At 43.6% G+C, this 25,367-nt stretch overlaps 1 protein-coding gene across 1 annotated transcript in view; it reads right to left on the reverse strand.

Moving 5' to 3' along the window:
- The window catches only part of LOC138663874 (zinc finger protein 665-like), a 79,638-nt gene that overhangs the window by 46,570 nt on the left and 7,701 nt on the right, over positions 1 to 25,367 (reverse strand). The window contains exons 2-6 of the mRNA XM_069750238.1: positions 4,881 to 5,030; positions 3,815 to 3,994; positions 3,608 to 3,731; positions 3,427 to 3,524; positions 3,142 to 3,232 (exon numbers count right to left, since the gene is read on the reverse strand). Coding sequence (XP_069606339.1) covers positions 3,142 to 3,232; positions 3,427 to 3,524; positions 3,608 to 3,731; positions 3,815 to 3,994; positions 4,881 to 5,030 — 643 coding nt within the window. The remainder of the gene's footprint in view (positions 1 to 3,141; positions 3,233 to 3,426; positions 3,525 to 3,607; positions 3,732 to 3,814; positions 3,995 to 4,880; positions 5,031 to 25,367) is intronic.

Consider the following 25,367-nt stretch of genomic DNA (forward strand, 5'->3'; position numbering starts at 1 on the left):
GGACCCACTAGAAAAGAGTTATGATCTTCCATAGGTTTATTTATATTTTTAAAATAGTTCGAAAACCATGTATCATTTACTTTACATTTCACAAATATTTGCTACTTTGTGGTGGTAATTGGTATATCACATAAATCCCAAGACAATACATTTATATTTGCATGTGTAACATTAAAGAAAATGTGGAAAAGTTCCCAAGCTATGAATACATTTACATGGAATTGTACATGCGGAATCAATGTTGTTTGATCCATATTAGCAAATGACGAAATACATTAGACATTCGGACAAATGGTATATTAGTGGCCACTCCAGCCTTCCTATCCTTTACTGATATGTGAATCCAATTGACTGGGTATGTTGCACTTTAATATATCTTGTTGTACACTGCGCAAAAAAATAAAGGGAACACCAATATACCACATCCTAGATATCTCTGAATGAAATATTCCATTTGCAAATTTTTATTCATTGCATAGTGGAATGTGTTCAAAACAACAGAACCTAAGAATTAGCAATGTAAATCAAAATTAATATCCCATAGAGGTCTGTATTTGGAATGATACTCAAAATCAAAGTGAAAAATCAAATTACAGGCTGATCCAACTTCAGTGGAAATGCCTCATGACAAGGGCAATATGCTCAGTATTGTGTGTGGCCTCCACGTGCCTGTAGGCCCTCCCTACTGTACAACGCCTGGCCATGCTCCTGATGAGGCGGCGGATGATCTCCTGAGGGATCTCCTCCGAGACCTGGACTAAAGCATCTGCCAACTCCTGGACAGTCTGTAGTGCAACGTGACGTTGGTGGATGGAGCGAGACATGATGTCCCAGATGTGCTCAAATCGGATTAAAGGTCTGGGGAATGGGCGGGCCAGTCCATAGCTTCAATGCCTTCATCTTGCAGGAACTGCTAACACACTCCAGCCACATGAGGTCTGGCATTAGGGGGTTCTGCATTAGGAGGAATCCAGGGCCAACCGCAAAAGCTTATGGTCTCACAAGGGGTCTGAGGATCTCATCTCGGTACCTAATTGCAGTTAGGCTACCTCTGGTGAGCACATGGAGGGCTGTGCGGCACTCCAAAGAAATGCCACCCCACACCATTATTGACTCACTGCCAAACCGGACATGCTGAAGGATGTTGCAGGCAGAAGATCGCTCTCCATGGCATCTCCAGACTCTGTCACATGTTTTCAGAGTGAACCTGCTTTCATCTGTGAAGAGCACAGGGCGCCAGTGGCAAATTTGCCAATCCTGGTGTTGTGCGGCAAATGCCAAGAGTCCTACACGGTGTTGGGCAACGAGCACAACCCCCATCTGTGGACATCGGGCACTCAGACCATCCTCATGGAGTCGGTTTCTAACCGTTTGTGCAGACACATGCACATTTGTGGTCTGCTGGAGGACATTTTGCAGGGCTCTGGCAGTGCGCCTCCTGGTCCTCCTTGCGCAAAGGCGGAGGTAGCGGTCCTGCTGCTGGGCCCTCTCCTACAGCACTCTCCACGTCTCCTGGTGTACTGTCCCGTCTCCTGGTAGTGCCTCCAGCCTCTGGACACTACACTGACAGACACAGTAAACCTTCTTGCCACAGCTCGCATTGATGTACCATCCTGGATGAGCTGCACTACCTGAGACACTTGTGTGGGTTGTAGAGTCTGTCTCAAGCTACCACGAGTGTGAAAGCACAACCAACATTCAGAAGTGACCAAAACATCAGCCAGAAAGCATTGGTACTGAGATGTGGTCTGTGGTCCCCACCTGCAGAACCACTCCTTTATTAAGAGCGTATTGTCTATTCCATTTGCACAACAGCATGTGAAATTGATTGTCAATCAGTGTTGCTTCCTAAGTGGACAGTTTGATTTCACAGAAGTTTGATTTAATTGGAGTTATATTCTGTTGTTTTTTTGAGCAGTGTATTTTGTTGAGGTGGGAGAGATCGGGAACTTGTGGGGCACTTGTGTGTATTATAATGATTGTATTCAAAATCTTTCAATAAAAAACTTCTGATTTAAATAAAAAAAAATCTAAATGTCTCAATTGTAACTCAGAGGTGGCAGATCTGATGTATTGGGACTGTCGGGTAATTAGGGAATCATTTGTTGTCGAAGAGGCTGAATATCGTTTCATCATTTCATGTTTTTTATAGGAGTCAAGATGGATTTAAAGGGACACTGTCACCTGAATTTGGAGGGAACAATCTTCAGCCATGGAGGCGGGGTTTTTGGGTTTTTGACTCACCCTTTCCTTACCCGCTGGCTGCATGCTGGCTGCAATATTGGATTGAAGTTCATTCTCTGTCCTCCATAGTACACGCCTGCGCAAGGCAAGATTGCTTTGTGCAGGCATGTACCACGGAGGACAGAGAATGAACTTCAATCCAATATTGCAGCCAGCATGCAGCCAGCGGGTAAGGAAAGGGTGAATCAAAAACCCAAAAACCCCGCCTCCATGGCTGAAGATTGTTCCCTCCAAATTCAGGTGACAGTGTCCCTTTAATTTCTTCACAGTTGTTATCTGCAAGGGGAATGATTTTTAAGGACTGAACAACTTCTAAAAATATTTAGAACATTTAGAATATTTCCAACAACAGCTTGGGCCAAGTTACACATTCCAATAAATTGCTAGGGTAAGTTGAAGCAAAAAACTTTTGAAATATGGGTAATTGATTGAATGGTGTTTTCTCTCATCTGACTGGGAGTGAGTTGTCAGGGATGCGTTTAAATTGAAAAAGAAAGGTGGAAAAAATATATAATTGTATATGTGTCTGTTTATATTTGAGCATATAAATAAAAAGGTCTTGGACTAGTGTCTGGTCATAGAAGAAAGGCCCACCATACAGATTATATTTTTCTTCACGTGATTTTCATGTTGTCAGCATATTCTACGTATGCGGTCATTTGGATTTGCAGTTTAGAGATCTCAGAAGGTAAGAGTCAGCATCTTCTAATTCCAGGTACTAGTGTGCCCTCCCCGGGCCCTAAACTCTGCCCGGGACAGGTCTCACTCCAACAGAAGGACTTCCAATGCCCAAAGTAATGGGGACAGTTTTGGCCGGACTACGCCGAAGATAAGATAGCCCCATCCAGTGACTGAGGAGAATCTGTGACCTCTGTACATTTAGTGGTTACTACTCACCTGGGTAGTCATATGTAGGAATCTCCTCTTTACACCGCTCATCACCCCTCACATATGTCTCTGTAGTATTAATATGGGTCAGATCTTTACCCTGAAACAAATTTTGTAAAAGTCAGACAGATGGAGAAGTCACATCAATGATCAGCTCTTATCCCGCCATCTCCACTCTTCTCATTACATAAGTACAAAACATACTACCAGTGGATAAAACAAGACTGAGCACAAGACCTTCACAGCAGTCTACACATCATAGGGGAAATCTCATGACACCTTGTCTCCATCTACCTGATGATCTTGAGGAACATCAGGATTTTCTTGCTTACAGTCCTGAGGAAGAAGAGGATGGGGACATCTCTCTGGTGTTGTGCTCTTACTGGATAGAACTAGAGGAAACACATACAGGGATTGAATTTATTCTTTCCAAACAAATAATTATAGGCTGTGTGTACTCAGTCCTGTCTATTACCTGGTGATGTAAGGGGCTGGGGAACCTCCATCATGATATCCTTGTACAGATCTTTGGTTCCTTCTAAATACTCCAACTCCTCCATTGAGAAATAGACGGCGACATCCTGACTCCTTATAAGAACCTGACACATACAATGATACCATCATCACCCTGATTCCTTCATAGCGTTACTGTATAATGTCCCAGCATTCCCAGCAGTGTCACCTCTCCAGTTAGCAACTCAATCATCTTGTAGGCGAGTTCAAGGATCTTCTGGTCATTGATGTTCTCATGTATCAAGGGGTGGGATGGAGGCCCTGTGATTGGGCTCAGGGGTCTTCCCCATCCCTCAGACACAGGGTCCTGACAGCGCTCCATAGAGGTCTTCTTCACTACTGTGTAATCCTGGTAATGGAGAGACACATTAATAAATCTCATTACAGACATTTCCAGAGCTCTCACCTCACCAGTTCTGTCCATCTGTTAGGGTACCGTCACACTATACGATTTACCTACGATCACGACCAGCGATATGACCTGGCCGTGATCGTAGGTAAATCGTAGTGTGGTCGCTGGGGAGCTGTCACACAGACAGCTCTCCAGCGACCAACGATGCCGAGGTCCCTGGGTAACCAGGGTAAACCAGGACCGCGCTTAGTTACCCGATGTTTACCCTGGTTACAAGCGTTAAACTAAAAAAAACAAACAGCACATACTTACATTCTGGTGTCCGTCAGGTCCCTTGCAGTCTCTGCTTCCCGCACTCAGTGACTGCCGGCCGTAAAGTGAAAGTGAAAGCACAGCCGCTGTGCTCTGCTTTCACTTTACGGCCGGCAGTCACAGTGCGGGAAGCAGAGACGGCAAGGGACCTGACGGACACCAGAATGTAAGTATGTGCTGTTTGTTTTTTTTTAGTTTAACGCTTGTAACCAGGGTAAACATCGGGTAACTAAGCGCGGTCCTGCGCTTAGTTACCCGATGTTTACCCTGGTTACAAGCGAACGCATCGCTGGATCGCATCGCTAGATCGCTAGATCGGTGTCACACACACCGATCTAGCGATGACAGCGGGAGATCCAGCGATGAAAGAAAGTTCCATACGATCTGCTACGACGTACGATTCTCAGCAGGATCCCTGATCGCTGCTGCGTGTCAGACACAGCGATATCGTAACGATATCGCTGGAACGTCACGAATCGTACCGTCGTAGCGATCGAAATGTTATAGTGTGACGGTACCCTTACTCCAATAGATAAGAATGATGTAATGTGACATCATCAGAATCTCTCACCTCTCCAGTAAGCCGGAAGAGAATCTCTAGGGTGAGGTGTAATATCCTCTCCGCCATCTTGTCTCTGTCCCTATCCATTCTTGGCGTGTCAATCAGGAAAATTCTCTTAAATAAAAGATCTACACTGGGAAGATCCGATATTGTAGGGACCTGAATAGGAAGAGGACGATGTAACATCATAAAAAATCCAGTGTAATAATACAATTACTGGAGATAATAATGGAACATATGAGGAGATATAACATGCAGATGCTGTATTGTTAGTTCATATACACTGGAACATTAGTTGAACTGGTGACAGTCAGCTTGTAAGCTGTCTATTTTGTTCACTACTTCAGCTGCTGACTGGCTGTACATACCTTATGTGACCTTAACTCACAGAAGCTTCTGTATTATCTTATTTGTGTATTATGCAGTTATGGCATCTTGCTCACACTTGCTTTATTCTATGCGGAGGTGCAGGGAAGATTTTTGTAGTTTACTACTGAAGGTTGGTATTGCCTCCATTTCTGACTGAGCATTCCTCCCATCAGTCTAGGGCTATATTTATTTAAACACTGGAAGCTACTTGCCCTTCAAATTTGTAGGAAATAGCCCCAGAGGGGCATGTTGAATAAATGTTAACCCTTCAGTGACCGAAGATGCACAAAAGGCGGCCGCTATGAGTACTTATTCCCTGTAGCCTCCCCTCGGAGAACATGATCAGGGACAGATTTTTCAGCGATCACAAAACAAGAAACGTGTCAGCTGTTACAATAATTTCTCTCTCTTCTGACATGATATACATGTCAGAGGAGAGAGAAATGCTGCCCCCCCCCCCCCAATACCTCCGCCAACCCCCGATTCCTCCTGATCAGTCCCCCTGTCAGGTGTCACCTTCCTGGAACCAAAAAATGGTGGGCACATGCACAGTAAGCCTGCAGAGATCTGCCGGCAACAACAGGAAATATTTCCTATTGATTCCATTTGATCACTGTGATAGGCCCCATCAGAGCAATCAAAAAGGGCAGGCACTCGACCACTTGCAATAGTCAGTGCATACCTGGGCATCCAATGCAAGCTTGAGTAGAGAGCACATACACTCAATACTGATGACGACATATTCAATATGATGACCTGTTATCAAATTTTGTGTCGCACCAGTGGGTTCAAAATGCTCACTATACCCCTGGATAAAATCTTTGAGGGGTGGGGTTTCTAAAATGGGGTCACTTGTGAGTGGTTTCCACTGTTCAGGCACATCAGGGGCTCTCTAAACAGGATATGGCATTGGCATCCGCTAAATATTCCTGCAAATTTTACATTGAAAAAGTCAAATGGCGCTCTTTCCCTTTCGAGCCCTGCTGTGCGCCCATACAGTAGATTTCCCCCACAAATAAGGTATTGGCGTATTCAGCAGAAATTGCACAATGAATTTTGGGGTCCATTTCTCCTGTTACGCTTGTGAAAAATCAAAACAAATTAGATGCTCTGAAACACATGAAGGGTTAATAAACTTCTTGAATGTGGTTTTGAGCACAATGACAGGTGCAGTTTTTAGAATGGTGTCAATTTGGGGTATTTTCAGTCATATAGACCCCTCACTTCAAATGTAATGTGGTCCCTAAAAAAAGGGTTTTATAATTTTTTTTTTTAAATGCGAAATTTCTGGTCAACTTTTAACCCTTATAACTACGAAACAAAAAAAAAAAAAACAGTAATTAGACCTACCGGTAATTGTATTTCCAGGAATCCATCCTGACAGCACCATGGAGGACGTCCTTCTTATCCATAGTGGGACAGGAAACCACGAAAGTTTAAAAGGACTCTCCCCCTTCCACCCTTCAGTGATTTTCCAAAGTAACACAGCTGGATGGATGTAAAAAATAATTTTATTTGAACATAATCATTATACAAATGTTACTTCACATAAGTATGCAGCCTAAATAAAATAGGGAGGGAACTACCAGTGCTTCAGGATGGATTCCTGGAAATACAATTACCGGTAGGTCTAATTACCTTTTTCCAGGTCACCACCTGACAGCACCATGAAGAAGTACCAAAGGAGATCTTTTGGGTCCTAGGGCGGGACTACTTCTACGTCAGGGCCCTTCAAAACGCGTAAGCAATTCTGGTCCTGTGCGGTCCCCGTCCGTTGCTCCTTACCCTCCTGTCTTGGTGACGTCACCCAGACCACGCTCCCTCTTTCTCACCGCTCTGTGCAGCGGCTCCCTTCTGGCCCACGTGTGCCATTTAGCAGCGCTCCAGGCGCACGGAGGCTGTGCACTCACCAGGGAGGACGCTCCCCACATCTACAGGTGTTGTTGCCGCCTCACGAAGCGACCTTGCTTCCTGCAGTCCCAGTTACCCGGTCCGCTGGGGATCCTGTCTTATTACTTCCTGGGACAGTGCCCACATTCTTCAGGACAGCACCAGCAGCCTCTCAGCAGTTATCTTTTATTTAGTAAGTGTGCGGTCTTTTTATTCATTTATTATATACATCTGCCACATGCTTTATTACTTTATCATTACAGATTATTCTGCTGGGTTTGCGAGCATTTGCTCCTTTGTTTACTGCCTCTTACGGATATTATTGTATTTTATTTATTACCGGGATAATATTCCCACTACACGTAGTACTATTGTTTGCTGGTGTTTGTGGCCATTTTCTGGCTGCCCCCACTGCTGATCATCATTTTTTATAGACTATTACCATTCTACTAGAAGTCTGTTTACTCCTCTTATTGTAGATTCTCATTATTCATTTATTTTCTTCACCTAATTAGCGCGGTGTTTTTATCTATTTTTATCTTTCCCTTGTTTTGTGACAGGTTTAGCACAGTAACCGTCTAAACACCTGCAGCTTTCTAGTATACCCCCTTGGGAGCGCCGGTGTGTTTTTTCAGATATTTCTAAGTATAAAGACTAGCCTATCACCAAGACTTTACACGTGCTGCGCCGATTCTTTGGAATGCACTACCTAGGTTATTACGATTAATCCCCAATCCCCAGTTTTAAGCGTGCCCTAAAAACTCGTTTGTTAATCTGTGCTAGAGCAAGGAAATGTGCAATACGTGAAATGGGAATAGCATAATGGCTTGTGAAATATATGAAAAAACACATGAGATTCTTAGCACAAAATTTGGCCAAAAGTTGTGAGCCCATCCACCAATCGTCAAGGTAATCTCAGAACGGATGGGTACCTGAGCTGACTGCCTAGTGTGAACACTTACCTATGGCTAATAACGTGGTAAAGCCTGCTTATATAGGAAGCTCAGAACCAACTGTGTTAGGATGTAATTAAAATCACAGCATGGTGAAGGGCGGGGCGTTCAAGTCAGAAAAAATAGTACATAGTAGATAAAGAAAAACTGACTGAACAGCAATCTAATCTGAACTGGTGCATAACCAAAAATATCGTAGTTACTTACCGATAACGGTATTTCTCTGATCCCATGACGGCACCACGGAGAGAGGGATCCGCCCTCAGGGACAGGAAACCCACAGGTTAAAAAGGCGGGACCTCTCCTCCACCTCAGTTTGGTTTACAGAGCCTTGCAGGGAGTTTCTGCTGTAACTTAATTGGTTATTTATACACAAGAAATCATAACTATACATATATAACTATATAAACTCCTTTTTTTTTTTTTGCGACACCGCGTGACTTAAAATATTAGTAGTGTGGACACCCATACGTGAAGGGAGGGAATATACGGGTGCCGTCATGGGATCAGAGAAATACCGTTATCGGTAAGTAACTACGATATTCTCTTACCCCATAACGGCACCACGGAGAGAATTTCAAAGAATGAGTATTTAGGGTGGGACTACTGCCTCAAGAACTCTCCTACTAAAAGTTAAGTCTGAGGAAGAAGATAGATTAAGCTGATAGTGCTTGAAGAATGTAGAGGGGGAAGACCAAGTGGCTGCTCTACATATCTGATCTATTGATGCTCCACCACGTTCTGCCCAAGAGGTTGCCACCGACCTGGTTGAATGGGCCTTAATTGTGTCTGGAGCTTATTCCCCGGATGAGGTATATGACATCTTGATGGCATCTCTTACCCACCTTACCAACGTGGCTTTCAATGCTTTGTGACCCTTATTTGGTCCCTGAAAGCAGACAAACAGAGCCCTCCCTTTCCTACACTCCCTTGTAGCTGATAGTGTGTTAGGCATCTCTTTACATCTAGTGTGTGTAGAGCTTCCTCTTTTTTGTTTTTAGGATTAGGGCAAAAAGATGGTAAAGCTATCTCCTGAGATCTGTGGAATTTTGACGCCACTTTGGGGAGGTAGGAAGGGTCAGTTTTAAGGATTACTCTGTCATCTAATATTTGGGTTAGAGGTGGGTAAGCTGATAAGGCCTGCAGATCACTAATCCTGCGAGCTGAGGTTAGGGCCACCAACAAACAGGTTTTCAAAGATATTATTTTTAATGAAACCTGAGATAAAGGTTCAAACGGTGCTTTAGTTAGTGCCGAAAGGACTAGGTTCAGATCCCATGGAGGAGCGGTGAGATGTATAACTGGTCTGGACCTAGTAGATACTTTAATAAACCTTTTTACCCAGTGATTCCCCGCCAAATCCTGGTTATAAAGGGCACCCAATGCTGCAATCTGAACTTTCAGAGTGTTTGTTGCCAGGCCTTTCTCTAATCCTTTTTGAAGAAATTCTAGAATTTTCTGAATTGGGATCTGTTCTGATAGGATAACCCCTGAAGTGGAGAGGAACTTTTTCCAGACTTTACCGTACGCTCTGGTAGTTATTGGTTTTCTACTGGCCAGCAGGGTTGAAATTAGATTTGAAGAAAACCCCCTTTTTGTTAACAGTTCCCTTTCAAAAGCCAGGCCGTCATATGTAAACTTTTTATTTGTGGGTGATTCACTGGCCCTTAATGCAGAAGGTCTGGGATATCTGGGAGTACCCATGGATCCGCTATGGACATTAGGCGTAGCCATGGGAACCATTCTCTTTTCAGCCAGAACGGGGCTATCAATATCACTTTGGCTCTGTCCTCCCTGATTTTCCTCAAGACCAAGGGAATAAGAGCTATCGGAGGAAAAACATAAGCTAGATGGAAACTCCATGGAATTAGCAACGCGTCTATAGCCACTGGACTCCCCCGTGGATCTATTGAGCAGAAGGCCTCCGTTTTCCGGTTTTGATTGTTTGCAAATAGATCTATATCCGGGGCCCCCCATCGATCCACTATGCGTTTGAATATTTTTGTATTTAACTCCCATTCCCCCTATTTTAATTGAGTTCTGCTTAGAAAATCTGCAGTCTGATTTTCTGACCCTTTGATGTGAAGGGCTGTCAGGGAGGACAGGTTGGCTTCTGCTTGTGACAGGATGAGATTTGTTACTTTCATTAGGGATTGAGACCTCGTTCCTCCCTGATGATTTAAATATGCTACTACCACCCTGTTGTCTGTCAGTACTCTCACGTGGTGGGAATGGAGGGATGTTAAAAAATGATTGACGGCGTACTGAACTGCTAAAAGCTCTTTCATGTTTGAAGTAAGGCCTTTTTCTTCCCTTGATCAAGGACCTTGGGCAATTTGACTGTTTAGGTGGGCTCCCCACCCCCAAAGGCTTGCGTCTGTGGTCAGGATTACAGAAACCGGCCACACCCACGGAACCCCCCTCCTGAGATTGTACGGATCCGTCCACCAAGCTAGCGAAGCTCTTGTCCGAGAGGATATTTTTAATTGCTTTTCTAAATTTCCTCTTGCGCGGGGTACCGCCTCTAGTATCTCCCACTGGAGATCTCTCGAGTGGCTCTGAGCCCACTGAACCGCTGGGATACAAGCTGTCATTGACCCCAGTATGGACATGGCTTTCCTTAAAGTGATCAGCGGAGTGAGACTCAAATGATCCACTAGGTGTATCATGTTGGATACTTTTTCTTCCGGCAGACGACACTCTTGCTTTGTTGAGTCTATTATTATCCCTAAGTACAGTTGCACTTTAGACGGGATAAGCCTGGACTTTTCCAGGTTCAAAAACCAACCTAGATTTCATAGGGCTACCATCACTCTGCCTAGTTGCTGGCTGCAATGTAGAGAGGAACTGCCCATCACTAGGAGGTCGTACAGATAAGGCACAATCAATATATCTTGTTCCCTTATGTGGGCCAATACTTCCGCCATTAACTTTGTAAATACCCTCGGGGCAATGGCTAGACCAAACGGAAGAGCCCTGTATTGGTAATGTTTTAGTTTCCCTTGTATCATCACTGCCACTCTGAGGTATTTTTGGAAATCCGGATGGATTGGCACATGATAATATGCGTCTTTTAAGTCTATAACAGTCATGAAACAAGACGGGATAAGGGATCTGACACATGATTTTATTGTTTCATTTTGAATTTTTCTATCACCAGGTATTTGTTTAATTGTCTCAAATTTATTATTACCCTGAAAGTTACGTCTGGCTTTGTCCGAAGAAAGAGCGGAGAATAGAACCCCCTCGTCTCTTCCTGTTGCGGAACTTCCTGTATAACCTTCTTTTCCAGAAGACTCAGAACTTCTCTCTGGATACTCAGCTGCTCGATCTCCGACTTTCTTTGTGGGGTTACCACAAACTGATTGTGTGGTATTGTGTGAAATGTTAGCTTTAGGCCCGTCTTTATAATGTTTAAAGTCCAAGCACTTCCAGAAATTTTTTCCCAGGTTTGAAGAAAGTGGGTCAGTCTCCCTCCTACCTGGGGCGCACCCTCATTGTGGCTGTTTTTTATTATCCGGTTTGTTAAACATGAAACCTCCTCTTTCGAATTTTCTGTCTTCCCACCCCTCCGTTTGTTTTTTTGGGGGGCGTCTTTGTGTGAACCTCCTCCCTCGAAAGGGCCGCCTATAGGACCGATTTGGAAATCCTGGAAAGGCTTTCTTTTTATCTACCGCTTTTTCGAGGACATCGTCTAGGGTGGGACCGAACAAAAATTCACCCTCGCACGGTATGGAACATAACTTAGCTTTAGTTTGCAAGTCCCCCGGCCAGCACTTCAGCCATAGTGCTCTCCTAGCCGCATTTGAGAATGAAGCTGATCTTGCCGTCAGCCTAACCGAATCTATGGAGGCATCTGCTAAATATGCAGCGGCTCCCCTCATAGCAGACACTGCGTCCAATATAGACTCTCTCGGGGTTTTATTTTTTAATTGAGTTTCTAAGTGATCCAACCAGACCATCAGCGCTCTAGCTGTACAAGTAGCAGCTATACCGGGTTTTAGTCCCTCGCTGGCGGCCTCCCAGGACCCTTTTAAGAAGACATCGGCCCTCTTATCCATAGGATCCTTAAGGGTCCCCATATCCTCAAAAGGCAGGGCGAACTTTTTAGAAGCCTTCGCAATCGTGACGTCTAATTTTGGCGCCTTTCCCCATGACGCGCAGGCTGGGTCATCAAATGGATATTTCCTTTTAGGTGTTAATAATACTTTTTTATCCGGTCTTTTCCACTCCTTTTTTATTAGGGCTTGTATTTTTTCGTTTAATGGGAACACTCTATATTTCTTTTGTTCCAGGCCACTACACATACGATCTTGCACAGATTTTTTGGAACAAGTGTCTGCCAGACCCATAGTTGCCCTAACCATTTTTACCAGCGCATCCGTTTCTTCTATTGGGAAACAGTTGCGGCCTCTTTCTGAAGATGCGGAGGAGGACGCTGAAGCTGTAGAGCTACAGTGGGGCAATAAAGTATTTAGTCAGTCAGCAATAGTGCAAGTTCCACCACTTAAAAAGATGAGAGGCGTCTGTAATTTACATCATAGGTAGACCTCAACTATGGGAGACAAACTGAGAAAAAAAAAATCCAGAAAATCACATTGTCTGTTTTTTTAACATTTTATTTGCATATTATGGTGGAAAATAAGTATTTGGTCAGAAACAAAATTTCATCTCAATACTTTGTAATATATTCTTTGTTGGCAATGACAGAGGTCAAACGTTTTCTGTAAGTCTTCACAAGGTTGCCACACACTGTTGTTGGTATGTTGGCCCATTCCTCCATGCAGATCTCCTCTAGAGCAGAGGTCCCCAACTCCAGTCCTCAACCATGTCATGTTTTCAGGATTTCCTTAGTCTTGCCCAGGTAATAATTGCATCACCTGTGCAATGCAAAGGAAATCCTGAAAACATGACCTGTTGGTGGGCCTTGAGGACTGGAGTTGGGGACCTCTGCTCTAGAGCAGTGATGTTTTTGGCTTTTCGCTTGGCAACACGGACTTTCAACTCCCTCCAAAGGTTTTCTATAGGGTTGAGATCTGAAGACTGGCTAGGCCACTCCAGGACCTTGAAATGCTTCTTACGAAGCCACTCCTTCGTTGCCCTGGCGGTGTGCTTTGGATCATTGTCATGTTGAAAGACCCAGCCACGTTTCAGCTTCAATGCCCTTGCTGATGGAAGGAGGTTTGCACTCAAAATCTCACGATACATGGCCCCATTCATTCTTTCATGTACCCGGATCAGTCGTCCTGGCCCCTTTGCAGAGAAACAGCCCCAAAGCATGATGTTTCCACCACCATGCTTTACAGTAGGTATGGTGTTTGATGGATGCAACTCACTATTCTTTTTCCTCCAAACACTACAAGTTGTGTTTCTACCAAACAGTTCCAGTTTGGTTTCATCAGACCATAGGACATTCTAACAAAACTCCTCTGGGTCATCCAAATGCTCTCTAGCAAACTTCAGACGGGCCCGGACATGTACTGGCTTAAGCAGTGGGACACGTCTGGCACTGCAGGATCTGAGTCCATGGTGGCGTAGTGTGTTACTTATGGTAGGCCTTGTTACATTGGTCCCAGCTCTCTGCAGTTCATTCACTAGGTCCCCCCGAGTGGTTCTGGGATTTTTGCTTACAGTTCTTGTGATCATTCTGACCCCACGGGGTAGGATTTTGCGTGGAGCCCCAGATCGAGGGAGATTATCAGTGGTCTTGTATGTCTTCCATTTTCTAATTATTGCTCCCACTGTTGATTTATTCACTCCAAGCTGGTTGGCTATTGCAGATTCAGTCTTCCCAGCCTGGTGCAGGGCTACAATTTTGTTTCTGGTATCCTTTGACAGCTCTTTGGTCTTCACCATAGTGGAGTTTGGAGTCAGACTGTTTGAGGGTGTGCACAGGTGTCTTTTTATACTGATAACAAGTTTAAACAGGTGCCATTACTACAGGTAATGAGTGGAGGAAAGAGGAGACTTTTAAAGAAGAAGTTACAGGTCTGTGAGAGCCAGAAATCTTGATTGTTTGTTTCTGACCAAATACTTATTTTCCACCATAATATGCAAATAAAATGTTAAAAAACAGACAATGTGATTTTCTGTATTTTTTTTTTCTCAGTTTGTCTCCCATAGTTGAGGTCTACCTATGATGTAAATTACAGACGCCTCATCTTTTTAAGTGGTGGAACTTGCACTATTGCTGACTGACTAAATACTTTTTTGCCCCACTGTATCTGAATCATCGCTCGTGCTATCTTCCTCGCTGGAACTGTAATCTGGAGTTTTTTCTTTACTTTTAGACATAGTTATTAAGGTTGAAGGAAGACTATATGTCCATCTAGTTCAACCCATAGCCTAACCTAACATGCCCTAACATGTTGATCCAGAGGAAGGCAAAAAAAACCCATGTGGCAAAGAGTAAGCTCCACATTGGGGAAAAAAATTCCTTCCCGACTCCACATACGGCAATCAGACTAGTTCCCTGGATCAACGCCCTATCAAGGAATCTAGTGTATATACCCTGTAACATTATACTTTTCCAGAAAGGTATCCAGTCCCCTCTTAAATTTAAGTAATGAATCACTCATTACAACATCATACGGCAGAGAGTTCCATAGTCTCACTGCTCTTACAGTAAAGAATCCGCGTCTGTTATTATGCTTAAACCTTTTTTCCTCCAAACGCAGAGGATGCCCCCTTGTCCCTGTTTCAGGTCTATGATTAAAAAGATCATCAGAAAGGTCTTTGTACTGTCCCCTCATATATTTATACATTAAAATAAGATCACCCCTTAGTCTTTGTTTTTCCAAACTAAATAGCCCCAAGTGTAATAACCTATCTTGGTATTGCAGACCCCCCAGTCCTCTAATAACCTTGGTCGCTCTTCTCTGCACCCGCTCCAGTTCAGCTATGTCTTTCTTAAACACCGGAGACCAGAACTGTGCACAGTATTCTAAGTGTGGTCGAACTAGTGACTTGTATAGAGGTAAAATTATATTCTCCTCATGAGCATCTATGCCTCTTTTAATGCATCCCATTATTTTATTTGCCTTTGTAGCAGCTGCCTGACACTGGCCCCTGAATATGAGTTTGTCATCCACCCATACACCCAGGTCTTTTTCATTGACGGTTTTGCCCAGAGTTTTAGAATTAAGCACATAATTATACATCTTATTACTTCTACCCAAGTGCATGACCTTACATTTATCCCCATTAAAGCTCATTTGCCATTTATCAGCCCAAGCTTCTAGTTTACATAAATCATCCTGTAATATAAAATTGTCCTCCTCTGTATTGATTACCCTGCAGAGTTTAGTGTCATCTGCAAATATTGAAATTCTACTCTGAATGCCCCCTACAAGGTCATTAATAAATATGTTTATTTTATGGTGCAGACAACAAGGATTCGGATTCCTGGACCATGGTGTGAATTACTTGTACGATGGACTCCTCGCCAGAGACGGACTACACCTCAACAAACCTGGGAAACACACATTTGCCAGAAGACTCGCTACACTCATCAGGAGGGCGTTAAACTAGAAGAAGAGGGGACGGGAAGAAAAACATTAGACTTGAACAAAGAAGACCCAGGAAAACATACTCAGATGGGAGGTAAGAACATTTCTAAAACAATCCACAGCGAGGAGACTGGAACAAAACAAAATCCTCTAAACTGCATGCTCGCAAACGCCAGAAGCCTGACAAACAAGATGGAAGAACTAGAAGCAGAAATATCTACAGGTAACTTTGACATAGTGTGAATAACCGAGACATGGTTAGATGAAAGCTATGACTGGGCAGTTAACTTACAGGGTTACAGTCTGTTTAGAAAGGATCGTAAAAATCGGAGAGGAGGAGGGGTTTGTCTCTATGTAAAGTCTTGTCTAAAGTCCACTTTAACCCCTCTGTGACCTTAGACGTACTATCCCGTCGAGGTGCCCTGGGCTTATCTGACCCTGGACGGGATAGTACGTCATAGCCGATCGGCCGCGCTCACGGGGGGAGCGCGGCCGATCGCGGCCGGGTGTCAGCTGCTTATCGCAGCTGACATCCGGCACTATGTGCCAGGAGCGGTCACGGACCGCCCCCGGCACATTAACCCCTGGCACACCGCGATCAAAGATGATCGCGATGTGCCGGCGGTGCAGGGAAGCACCGCGCAGGGAGGGGGCTCCCTGCGGGCTTCCCTGAGCCCCCCGCAGCAACGCGATGTGATCGCGTTGCTGCGAGGGTCTCCTCACCTCCCTCCCTGCTCGAGCCCCGGATCCAAGATGGCCGCGGATCCGGGTCCTGCAGGGAGGGAGGTGGCTTCACAGAGCCTGCTTAGAGCAGGCACTGTGAAGGCTGCAGCGCTGCATGTCAGATCAGTGATCTGACAGAGTGCTGTGCAAACTGTCAGATCACTGATCTGTGATGTCCCCCCCTGGGACAAAGTAAAAAAGTTAAAAAAAAATTTTCCAAATGTGTAAAAAAAATAAAAAAAAAATATTCCAAAATAATGAAAAAAAAAAAAAATATTATTCCCATAAATACATTTCTTCATCTAAATAAAAAAAAAACCAATAAAAGTACACATATTTAGTATCGCCGCGTCCGTAACGACCCGACCTATAAAACTGTCCCGCTAGTTAACCCCTTCAGTAAACACCGTAAGAAAAAAAAAAAAAAACGAGGCAAAAAACAACGCTTTATTATCATACCGCCGAACAAAAAGTGGAATAACACGCGATCAAAAGGACAGATATAAATAACCATGGTACCGCTGAAAGCGTCATATTGTCCCGCAAAAAAAGAGCCGCCATACAGCATCATCAGCAAAAAAATAAAAAAGTTATAGTCCTGAGAATAAAGCGATGCAAAAATAATTATTTTTTCTGTAAAATAGTTTTTATCGTATAAAAGCACCAAACCATAAAAAAATGATATAAATGAGGTATCGCTGTAATCGTACTGACCCGAAGAATAAAACTGATTTATCAATTTTACCAAACGCGGAACGGTATAAACGCCTCCCCCAATAGAAATTCATGAATAGCTGGCTTTTGGTCATTCTTCCTCACAAAAATCGGAATAAAAAGCGATAAAAAAATGTCACGTGCCCAAAAATGTTTTCAATAAAAACGTCAACTCGTCCCGCAAAAAACAAGACCTCACATGACTCTGTGGACCAAAATATGGAAAAATTATAGCTCTCAAAATGTGGTATTGCAAAAAATATTGTTTGCAATAAAAAGGGTCTTTCAGTGTGTGACGGCTGCCAATCATAAAAATCCGCTAAAAAACTCGCTATAAAAGTAAATCAAACCCCCCTTCATCACCCCCTTAGTTAGGGAAAAATAAAAAAAAATGTATTTATTTCCATTTTCCCATTAGGGCTAGGGTTAGGGCTAGGGTTAGTGCTAGGGTTAGGGTTAGGGCTAGGGCTAGGGTTAGGGCTAGGGTTAGGGTTAGGGCTAGGGTTAGGGCTAGGGTTAGGGCTAGGGTTAGGGCTAGGGTTAGGGCTAGGGTTAGGGCTAGGGCTAGGGTTAGGGCTAGGGTTAGGGTTAGGGCTAGGGCTAGGGTTAGGGTTGGGGCTACAGTTAGGGTTGGGGCTAAAGTTAGGGTTAGGGTTTAGATTACATTTACAGTTGGGAATAGGGTTGGGATTAGGGTTAGGGGTGTGTCAGGGTTAGAGGTGTGGTTAGGGTTACCGTTGGAATTAGGGTTAGGGGTGTGTTTAGATTAGGGTTTCAGTTATAATTGGGGGGTTTCCACTGTTTCGGCACATCAGGGGCTCTCCAAACACGACATGGCGTCCGATCTCAATTCCAGCCAATTCTGCGTTGAAAAAGTAAAACAGTGCTCCTTCCCTTCCGAGCTCTCCTGTGTGCCCAAACAGGGGTTTACCCCAACATATGGGGTATCAGCGTACTCAGGACAAATTGGACAACAACTTTTGTGGACCAATTTCTCCTGTTACCCTTGGGAAAATACAAAACTGGGGGCTAAAAAATAATTTTTGTGGGAAAACAAAAAGATTTTTTATTTTCACGGCTCTGCGTTATAAACTGTAGTGAAACACTTGGGGGTTCAAAGTTCTCACAACACATCTAGATAAGTTCATTGAGGGGTCTAGTTTCCAATATGGGGTCACTTGTGGGGGGTTTCTACTGTTTAGGTACATTAGGGGCTCTGCAAACGCAATGTGACGCCTGCAGACCAATCCATCTAAGTCTGCATTCCAAATGATGCTCCTTCCCTTCCGAGCCCTCCCATGCGCCCAAACGGTGGTTCCCCCCCACATATCGGGTATCAGCGTACTCAGGACAAATTGGACAACAACATTTAGGGTCCAATTTCTCCTGCTAACCTTGGAAAAATACAAAACTGGGGGCTAAAATATAATTTTTGTGGAAAAAAAAATATTTTTTATTTGCATGGCTCTGCGTTATAAACTGTAGTGAAATACTTGGGGGTTCAAAGCTCTCACAACACATCAAGATGAGTTCCTTAGGGGGTCTACTTTCCAAAATGGTGTCACTTGTGGGGGGTTTCAATGTTTAGGCACATCAGTGGCTCTCCAAACGCAACATGGCGTCCCATCTCAATTCCTGTCAATTTTGCATTGAAAAGTCAAATAGCGCTCCTTCCCTTCCGAGCTCTCCCATGCGCCCAAACAGTGGTTTACTGCCACATATGGGGTATCAGCGTACTCAGGACAAATTGGACAACAACTTTTTGGGTCCAATTTCTCCTGTTACCCTTGGTAAAATAAAACAAATTGGAGCTGAAGTAAATTTTTTGTGTAAAAAAGTTAAATGTTCATTTTTATTTAAACATTCCAAAAATTCCTATTAAACACCTGAAGGGTTAATAAACTTCTTGAATGTGGTTTTGAGCACCTTGAGGGGTGCAGTTTTTAGAATGGTGTCACACTTGGGCATTTTCTATCATATAGACCCCTCAAAATGACTTCAAATGAGACGTGGTCCCTAAAAAAAAAAATGGTGTTGTAAAAATGAGAAATTGCTGGTCAACTTTTAACCCTTATAACTCCCTAACAAAAAAAAAAAATTGGTTCCAAAATTATGCTGATGTAAAGGAGACATGTGGGAAATGTTACTTATTAAGTATTTTGTGTGACATATCTCTGTGATTTAATTGCATAAAAATTCAAAGTTTGAAAATTGCGAAATTTTCAAAATTTTCGCCAAATTTCCGTTTTTTTCACAAATAAACGCAGGTACTATCAAATAAATTTTACCACTATCATGAAGTACAATATGTCACGAGAAAACAATGTCAGAATCACCAGGATTCGTTGAAGCGTTTCGGAGTTATAACCTCATAAAGGGACAGTGGTCAGAATTGTAAAAATTGGCCTGGTCATTAACGTGCAAACCACCCTTGGGGGTAAAGGGGTTAAGGGAGGATATTAGCGAAGGAAATGAGGATGTCGAGTCCATATGGGTCGAAATTCATGGAGGGAAAAATGGTAACAAAATTCTCATTGGGGTCTGTTACAAACCCCCAAATATAACAGAAACCATGGAAAGTCTACTTCTAAAGCAGATAGATGAAGCTGCAACCCATAATGAGGTCCTGGTTATGGGGGACTTTAACTACCCGGATATTAACTGGGAAACAGAAACCTGTGAAACCCATAAAGGCAACAGGTTTCTGCTAATAACCAAGAAAAATTATCTTTCACAATTGGTGCAGAATCCAACCAGAGGAGCAGCACTTTTAGACCTAATACTATCTAATAGACCTGACAGAATAACAAATCTGCAGGTGGTTGGGCATCTAGGAAATAGCGACCACAATATTGTACAGTTTCACCTGTCTTTCACTAGGGGGACTTGTCAGGGAGTCACAAAAACACTGAACTTTAGGAAGGCAAAGTTTGACCAGCTTAGGCTACGTTCACATTAGCGTTGCGCCGCTGTTGCGTCGGCGACGCAGCGGCGATGCAGCGGCGACGCGCCCCTATGTTTAACATAGGGGACGCGTGCGTTTTTTGGGTGGCGTTTTTCGCCACGTGCGTCGTTTCCGACGCTGGCGTCGGACGCACGAAAATGCAACAAGTTGCATTTTCTGTGCGTCCGATTTTCGTCAAAAACGACGCACGCGTCACAAAACGTTTTTCGATGCGTCGCGCGTTGCGTCGCCGACGCAGGGCGGCGCAACGCTAGTGTGAACGTAGCCTTAGAGATGCCCTTAATCTGGTAGACTGGGACAATATCCTCAGAAATAAGAATACAGATAATAAATGGGAAATGTTTAAGAACATCCTAAATAGGCAGTGTAAGCGGTTTATACCTTGTGGGAATAAAAGGACTAGAAATAGGAAAAACCCAATGTGGCTAAACAAAGAAGTAAGACAGGCAATTAGCAGTAAAAAGAAAGCATTTGCACTACTAAAGCAGGATGGCACCATTGAAGCGCTAAAAAACTATAGGGAGAAAAATACTTTATCTAAAAAACTAATTAAAGCTGCCAAAAAGGAAACAGAGAAGCACATTGCTAAGGAGAGTAAAACTAATCCCAAACTGTTCTTCAACTATATCAATAGTAAAAGAATAAAAACTGAAAATGTAGGCCCCTTAAAAAATAGTGAGGAAAGAATGGTTGTAGATGACGAGGAAAAAGCTAACATATTAAACACCTTCTTCTCCACGGTATTCACGGTGGAAAATGAAATGCTAGGTGAAATCCCAAGAAACAATGAAAACCCTATATTAAGGGTCACCAATCTAACCCAAGAAGAGGTGCGAAACCGGCTAAATAAGATCAAAATAGATAAATCTCCGGGTCCGGATGGCATACACCCACGAGTACTAAGAGAACTAAGTAATGTAATAGATAAACCATTATTTCTTATTTTTAGGGACTCTATAGTGACGGGGTCTGTTCCGCAGGACTGGCGTATAGCAAATGTGGTGCCAATATTCAAAAAGGGCTCTAAAAGTGAACCTGGAAATTATAGGCCAGTAAGTCTAACCTCTATTGTTGGTAAAATATTTGAAGGGTTTCTGAGGGATGTTATTCTGGATTATCTCAATGAGAATAACTGTTTAACTCCATATCAGCATGGGTTTATGAGAAATCGCTCCTGTCAAACCAATCTAATCAGTTTTTATGAAGAGGTAAGCTATAGGCTGGACCACGGTGAGTCATTGGACGTGGTATATCTCGATTTTTCCAAAGCGTTTGATACCGTGCCGCACAAGAGGTTGGTACACAAAATGAGAATGCTTGGTATAGGGGAAAATGTGTGTAAATGGGTTAGTAACTGGCTTAGTGATAGAAAGCAGAGGGTGGTTATAAATGGTATAGTCTCTAACTGGGTCGCTGTGACCAGTGGGATACCGCAGGGGTCAGTATTGGGACCTGTTCTCTTCAACATATTCATTAATGATCTGGTAGAAGGTTTACACAGTAAAATATCGATATTTGCAGATGATACAAAACTATGTAAAGCAGTGAATACAAGAGAAGATAGTATTCTGCTACAGATGGATCTGGATAAGTTGGAAACTTGGGCTGAAAGGTGGCAGATGAGGTTTAACAATGATAAATGTAAGGTTATACACATGGGAAGAAGGAATCAATATCACCATTACACACTGAATGGGAAACCACTGGGTAAATCTGACAGGGAGAAGGACTTTGGGATCCTAGTTAATGATAAACTTACCTGGAGCAGCCAGTGCCAGGCAGCAGCTGCCAAGGCAAACAGGATCATGGGGTGCATTAAAAGAGGTCTGGATACACATGATGAGAGCATTATACTGCCTCTGTACAAATCCCTAGTTAGACCGCACATGGAGTACTGTGTCCAGTTTTGGGCACCGGTGCTCAGGAAGGATATAATGGAACTAGAGAGAGTACAAAGGAGGGCAACAAAATTAATAAAGGGGATGGGATAACTACAATACCCAGATAGATTAGCGAAATTAGGATTATTTAGTCTAGAAAAAAGACGACTGAGGGGCGATCTAATAACCATGTATAAGTATATAAGGGGACAATACAAATATCTCGCTGAGGATCTGTTTATACCAAGGAAGGTGACGGGCACAAGGGGGCATTCTTTGCGTCTGGAGGAGAGAAGGTTTTTCCACCAACATAGAAGAGGATTCTTTACTGTTAGGGCAGTGAGAATCTGGAATTGCTTGCCTGAGGAGGTGGTGATGGCGAACTCAGTCGAGGGGTTCAAGAGAGGCCTGGATGTCTTCCTGGAGCAGAACAATATTGTATCATACAATTATTAGGTTCTGTAGAAGGACGTAGATCTGGGGATTTATTATGATGGAATATAGGCTGAACTGGATGGACAAATGTCTTTTTTCGGCCTTACTAACTATGTTACTATGTATATGTTAAAAAGAAGAGGGCCCAATACTGACCCCTGTGGTACCCCACTGCTAACCGCTACCCAGTCCGAGTGTGCTCCATTAATAACCACCCTTTGTTTCCTATCCCTGAGCCAGCTCTCAACCCACTTGCACATATTTTCCCCTATCCCCATTATTCTCATTTTATGTATCAACCTTTTGTGTGGCACCGTATCAAAAGCTTTTGAGAAGTCCATATACACTACATCCACTGGGTTCCCTTGGTCCAATCCGGAACTTACCTCTTCATAGAAACTGATCAAATTAGTCTGACATGAACGGTCCCTAGTAAACCCGTGCTGATACTGGGTCATGAGGTTATTCCTCTTCAGATACTCCAGTATAGCGTCCCTTAGAATGCCCTCCAGGATTTTACCCACAGTAGAGGTTAAGCTTACTGGTCTATAATTTCCGAGTTCAGTTTTTGTTCCCTTTTTGAATATTGGCACCACATTTGCTATACGCCAGTCCTGTGGCACAGACCCTGTTATTATGGAGTCTTTAAAGATTAAAAATAATGGTCTATCAATGACTGTACTTAATTCCTGCAGTACTCGAGGGTGTATCCCATCCGGGCCCGGAGATTTGTCAATTTTAGTGATTTTTAGACGCCGCCGCACTTCCTGCTGGGTTAAGCAGGTGACATTTAATTGGGAATTTTTATCACTAGACATTTTGTCTGCCATGGGATTTTCTTGTGTAAATACTGATGAAAAAAAGTCATTTAGCATATTGGCTTTTTCCTCATCCTCATCCACCATCTCACCCAGACTATTTTTAAGGGGGCCAACACTATCATTTTTTAGTTTCTTACTATTTATGTAGTTAAAGAATATTTTAGGATTATTTTTACTCTCTCTGGCAATGAGTCTCTCTGTCTCAATCTTTGCTGCCTTGATTTGCTTTTTACAGAATTTATTTAATTTTCTGTATTTATTTAATGCCTCCTCACTACCTACTTCCTTTAATTCTCTAAATGCATTCTTTTTGTCACTTATTGCGCCCCTTACAGCTCTATTTAGCCATATTGGTTTCCTCCTATTTCTAGTATGTTTATTCCCATACGGTATATACTGTGCACAGGTCCTATCCAGGATGCTAATAAACGTCTCCCATTTTCTTTGTGTATTTTTGTGTCTCAGGATATCGTCCCAGTTAATTGCACCAAGATCCTCTCTCATCCGTTGGAAATTTGCCCTCCTGAAGTTTAGTGTCCTTGTAACCCCTCTACTACACATCTTTTTAAAGGATACATGAAAACTTATTATTTTGTAATCGCTATTTCCCAAGTGACCCCCAACCCTTATATTTGATATGCGGTCTGGCCTGTTGGTTAATATTAGGTCTAGCAGTGCCCCCTTTCTTGTTGGGTCCTGAACCAGTTGTGAAAGGTAATTGTCTCTCATAGTTGTCAAAAACCGATTACCTTTGCTGGAACTGCAGGTTTCTGTTCCCCAATCTATTTCAGGGTAGTTGAAGTCCCCCATAATAATGACTTCTCCTTGAGTCGCAGCTTCAGCTATTTGCTTTACGAGGATATTCTCCATTGCTTCCATTATTTTTGGAGATTTATAACAAACCCCTATCAGTAATTTATTATTTTTTCCCCCTCCCCTTATCTCCACCCACAGGGATTCTACATTTTCATTAAACTCACCTATATTATCGCGCTGGATGGGTTTTAAGGACGATTTTACATATAGACACACCCCTCCCCCTCGCTTATCTGTACGGTCATTTCTGAACAGGCTATAGCCCTGCAAGTTAACAGCCCAGTCATGGCTCTCATCCAGCCATGTTTCAGATATCCCCACCATGGCATAATTATGCTCCAACAACATTAGTTCTAATTCGTCCATTTTGTTGGCGAGGCTTCTGGCATTAGTATACATGCACTTGATGTTCCTCTCTGTACTTCTATTTCTTAAATTATTAACTGTTCTAACCCCACCCCCCATGCCACCGCCACCCCCAACTTCCTTATTTGTGCCCAGGTCTCTGTCTGCACTATCTTCCCCTCCTATAAATTGAATACCCTCCCCAATTCCTAGTTTAAACACTCATCCAACCTTCTAGCCATTCTCTCCCCCAGCACAGCTGCACCCTCCCCATTGAGGTGCAGCCCGTCCCTAGCGTAGAGCCTGTAGCCAACTGAGAAGTCGGCCCAGTTCTGCAGGAACCCAAACCCCTCTTTCCTACACCAATTCTTGAGCCACTTATTAACCTCCCTAATCTCCCGTTGCCTCTCTGGTGTGGCACGTGGTACCGGCAGTATTTCGGAAAATACCACGTTGGAGGTCCTTGCTTTCAGCTTGCAGCCTAATTCCCTGAAATCATCTTTAAGGACCTTCCACCTACCTCTAACTTTGTCATTAGTGCCAATGTGCACCATGACCGCTGGGTCCTCACCAGCCCCTCCCAATAATCTGTCCACCCGATCAGCGATGTGTCGGACTCGAGCGCCAGGTAGGCAGCACACCGTTCGACGATCCCTGTCTTTGTGACAGATTGCCCTATCTGTTCCCCTAATAATTGAGTCGCCCACTACCAGCACCTGTCTGGCCTGCCCTGCTCTCCTATTTCCCTCCTTACTGGAGCAGTCACTCCTCCGGCTTTCAGAGGACATGCCTGGCTGCAGCAGTGCTACCCCTGTACTGGCACCCCCCTCATCTGCCAACTTAGCAAACTTATTTGGGTGTGCCAGGTCAGGACTAGCCTCCCTGGCACTCTTCCCTCTACCCCGCTTCCTAACTGTCACCCAGCTTGCTACTTCATTGTCCTGCAGCTCCATCCCACCATCCCCCCCCTCATCTGTCCCATTGAGCGTCTGCTCCGTGAGCAGAAGACTCCTCTCCATATTGTCTATGGATCTCAGTGTTGCCAGCTGCACATGTAGTCAGAATCTGGGTTTCCAA

Source organism: Ranitomeya imitator, chromosome 2 (genome assembly GCF_032444005.1).
Source record: "Ranitomeya imitator isolate aRanImi1 chromosome 2, aRanImi1.pri, whole genome shotgun sequence".
Taxonomy (NCBI): Eukaryota; Metazoa; Chordata; class Amphibia; order Anura; family Dendrobatidae; genus Ranitomeya; species Ranitomeya imitator.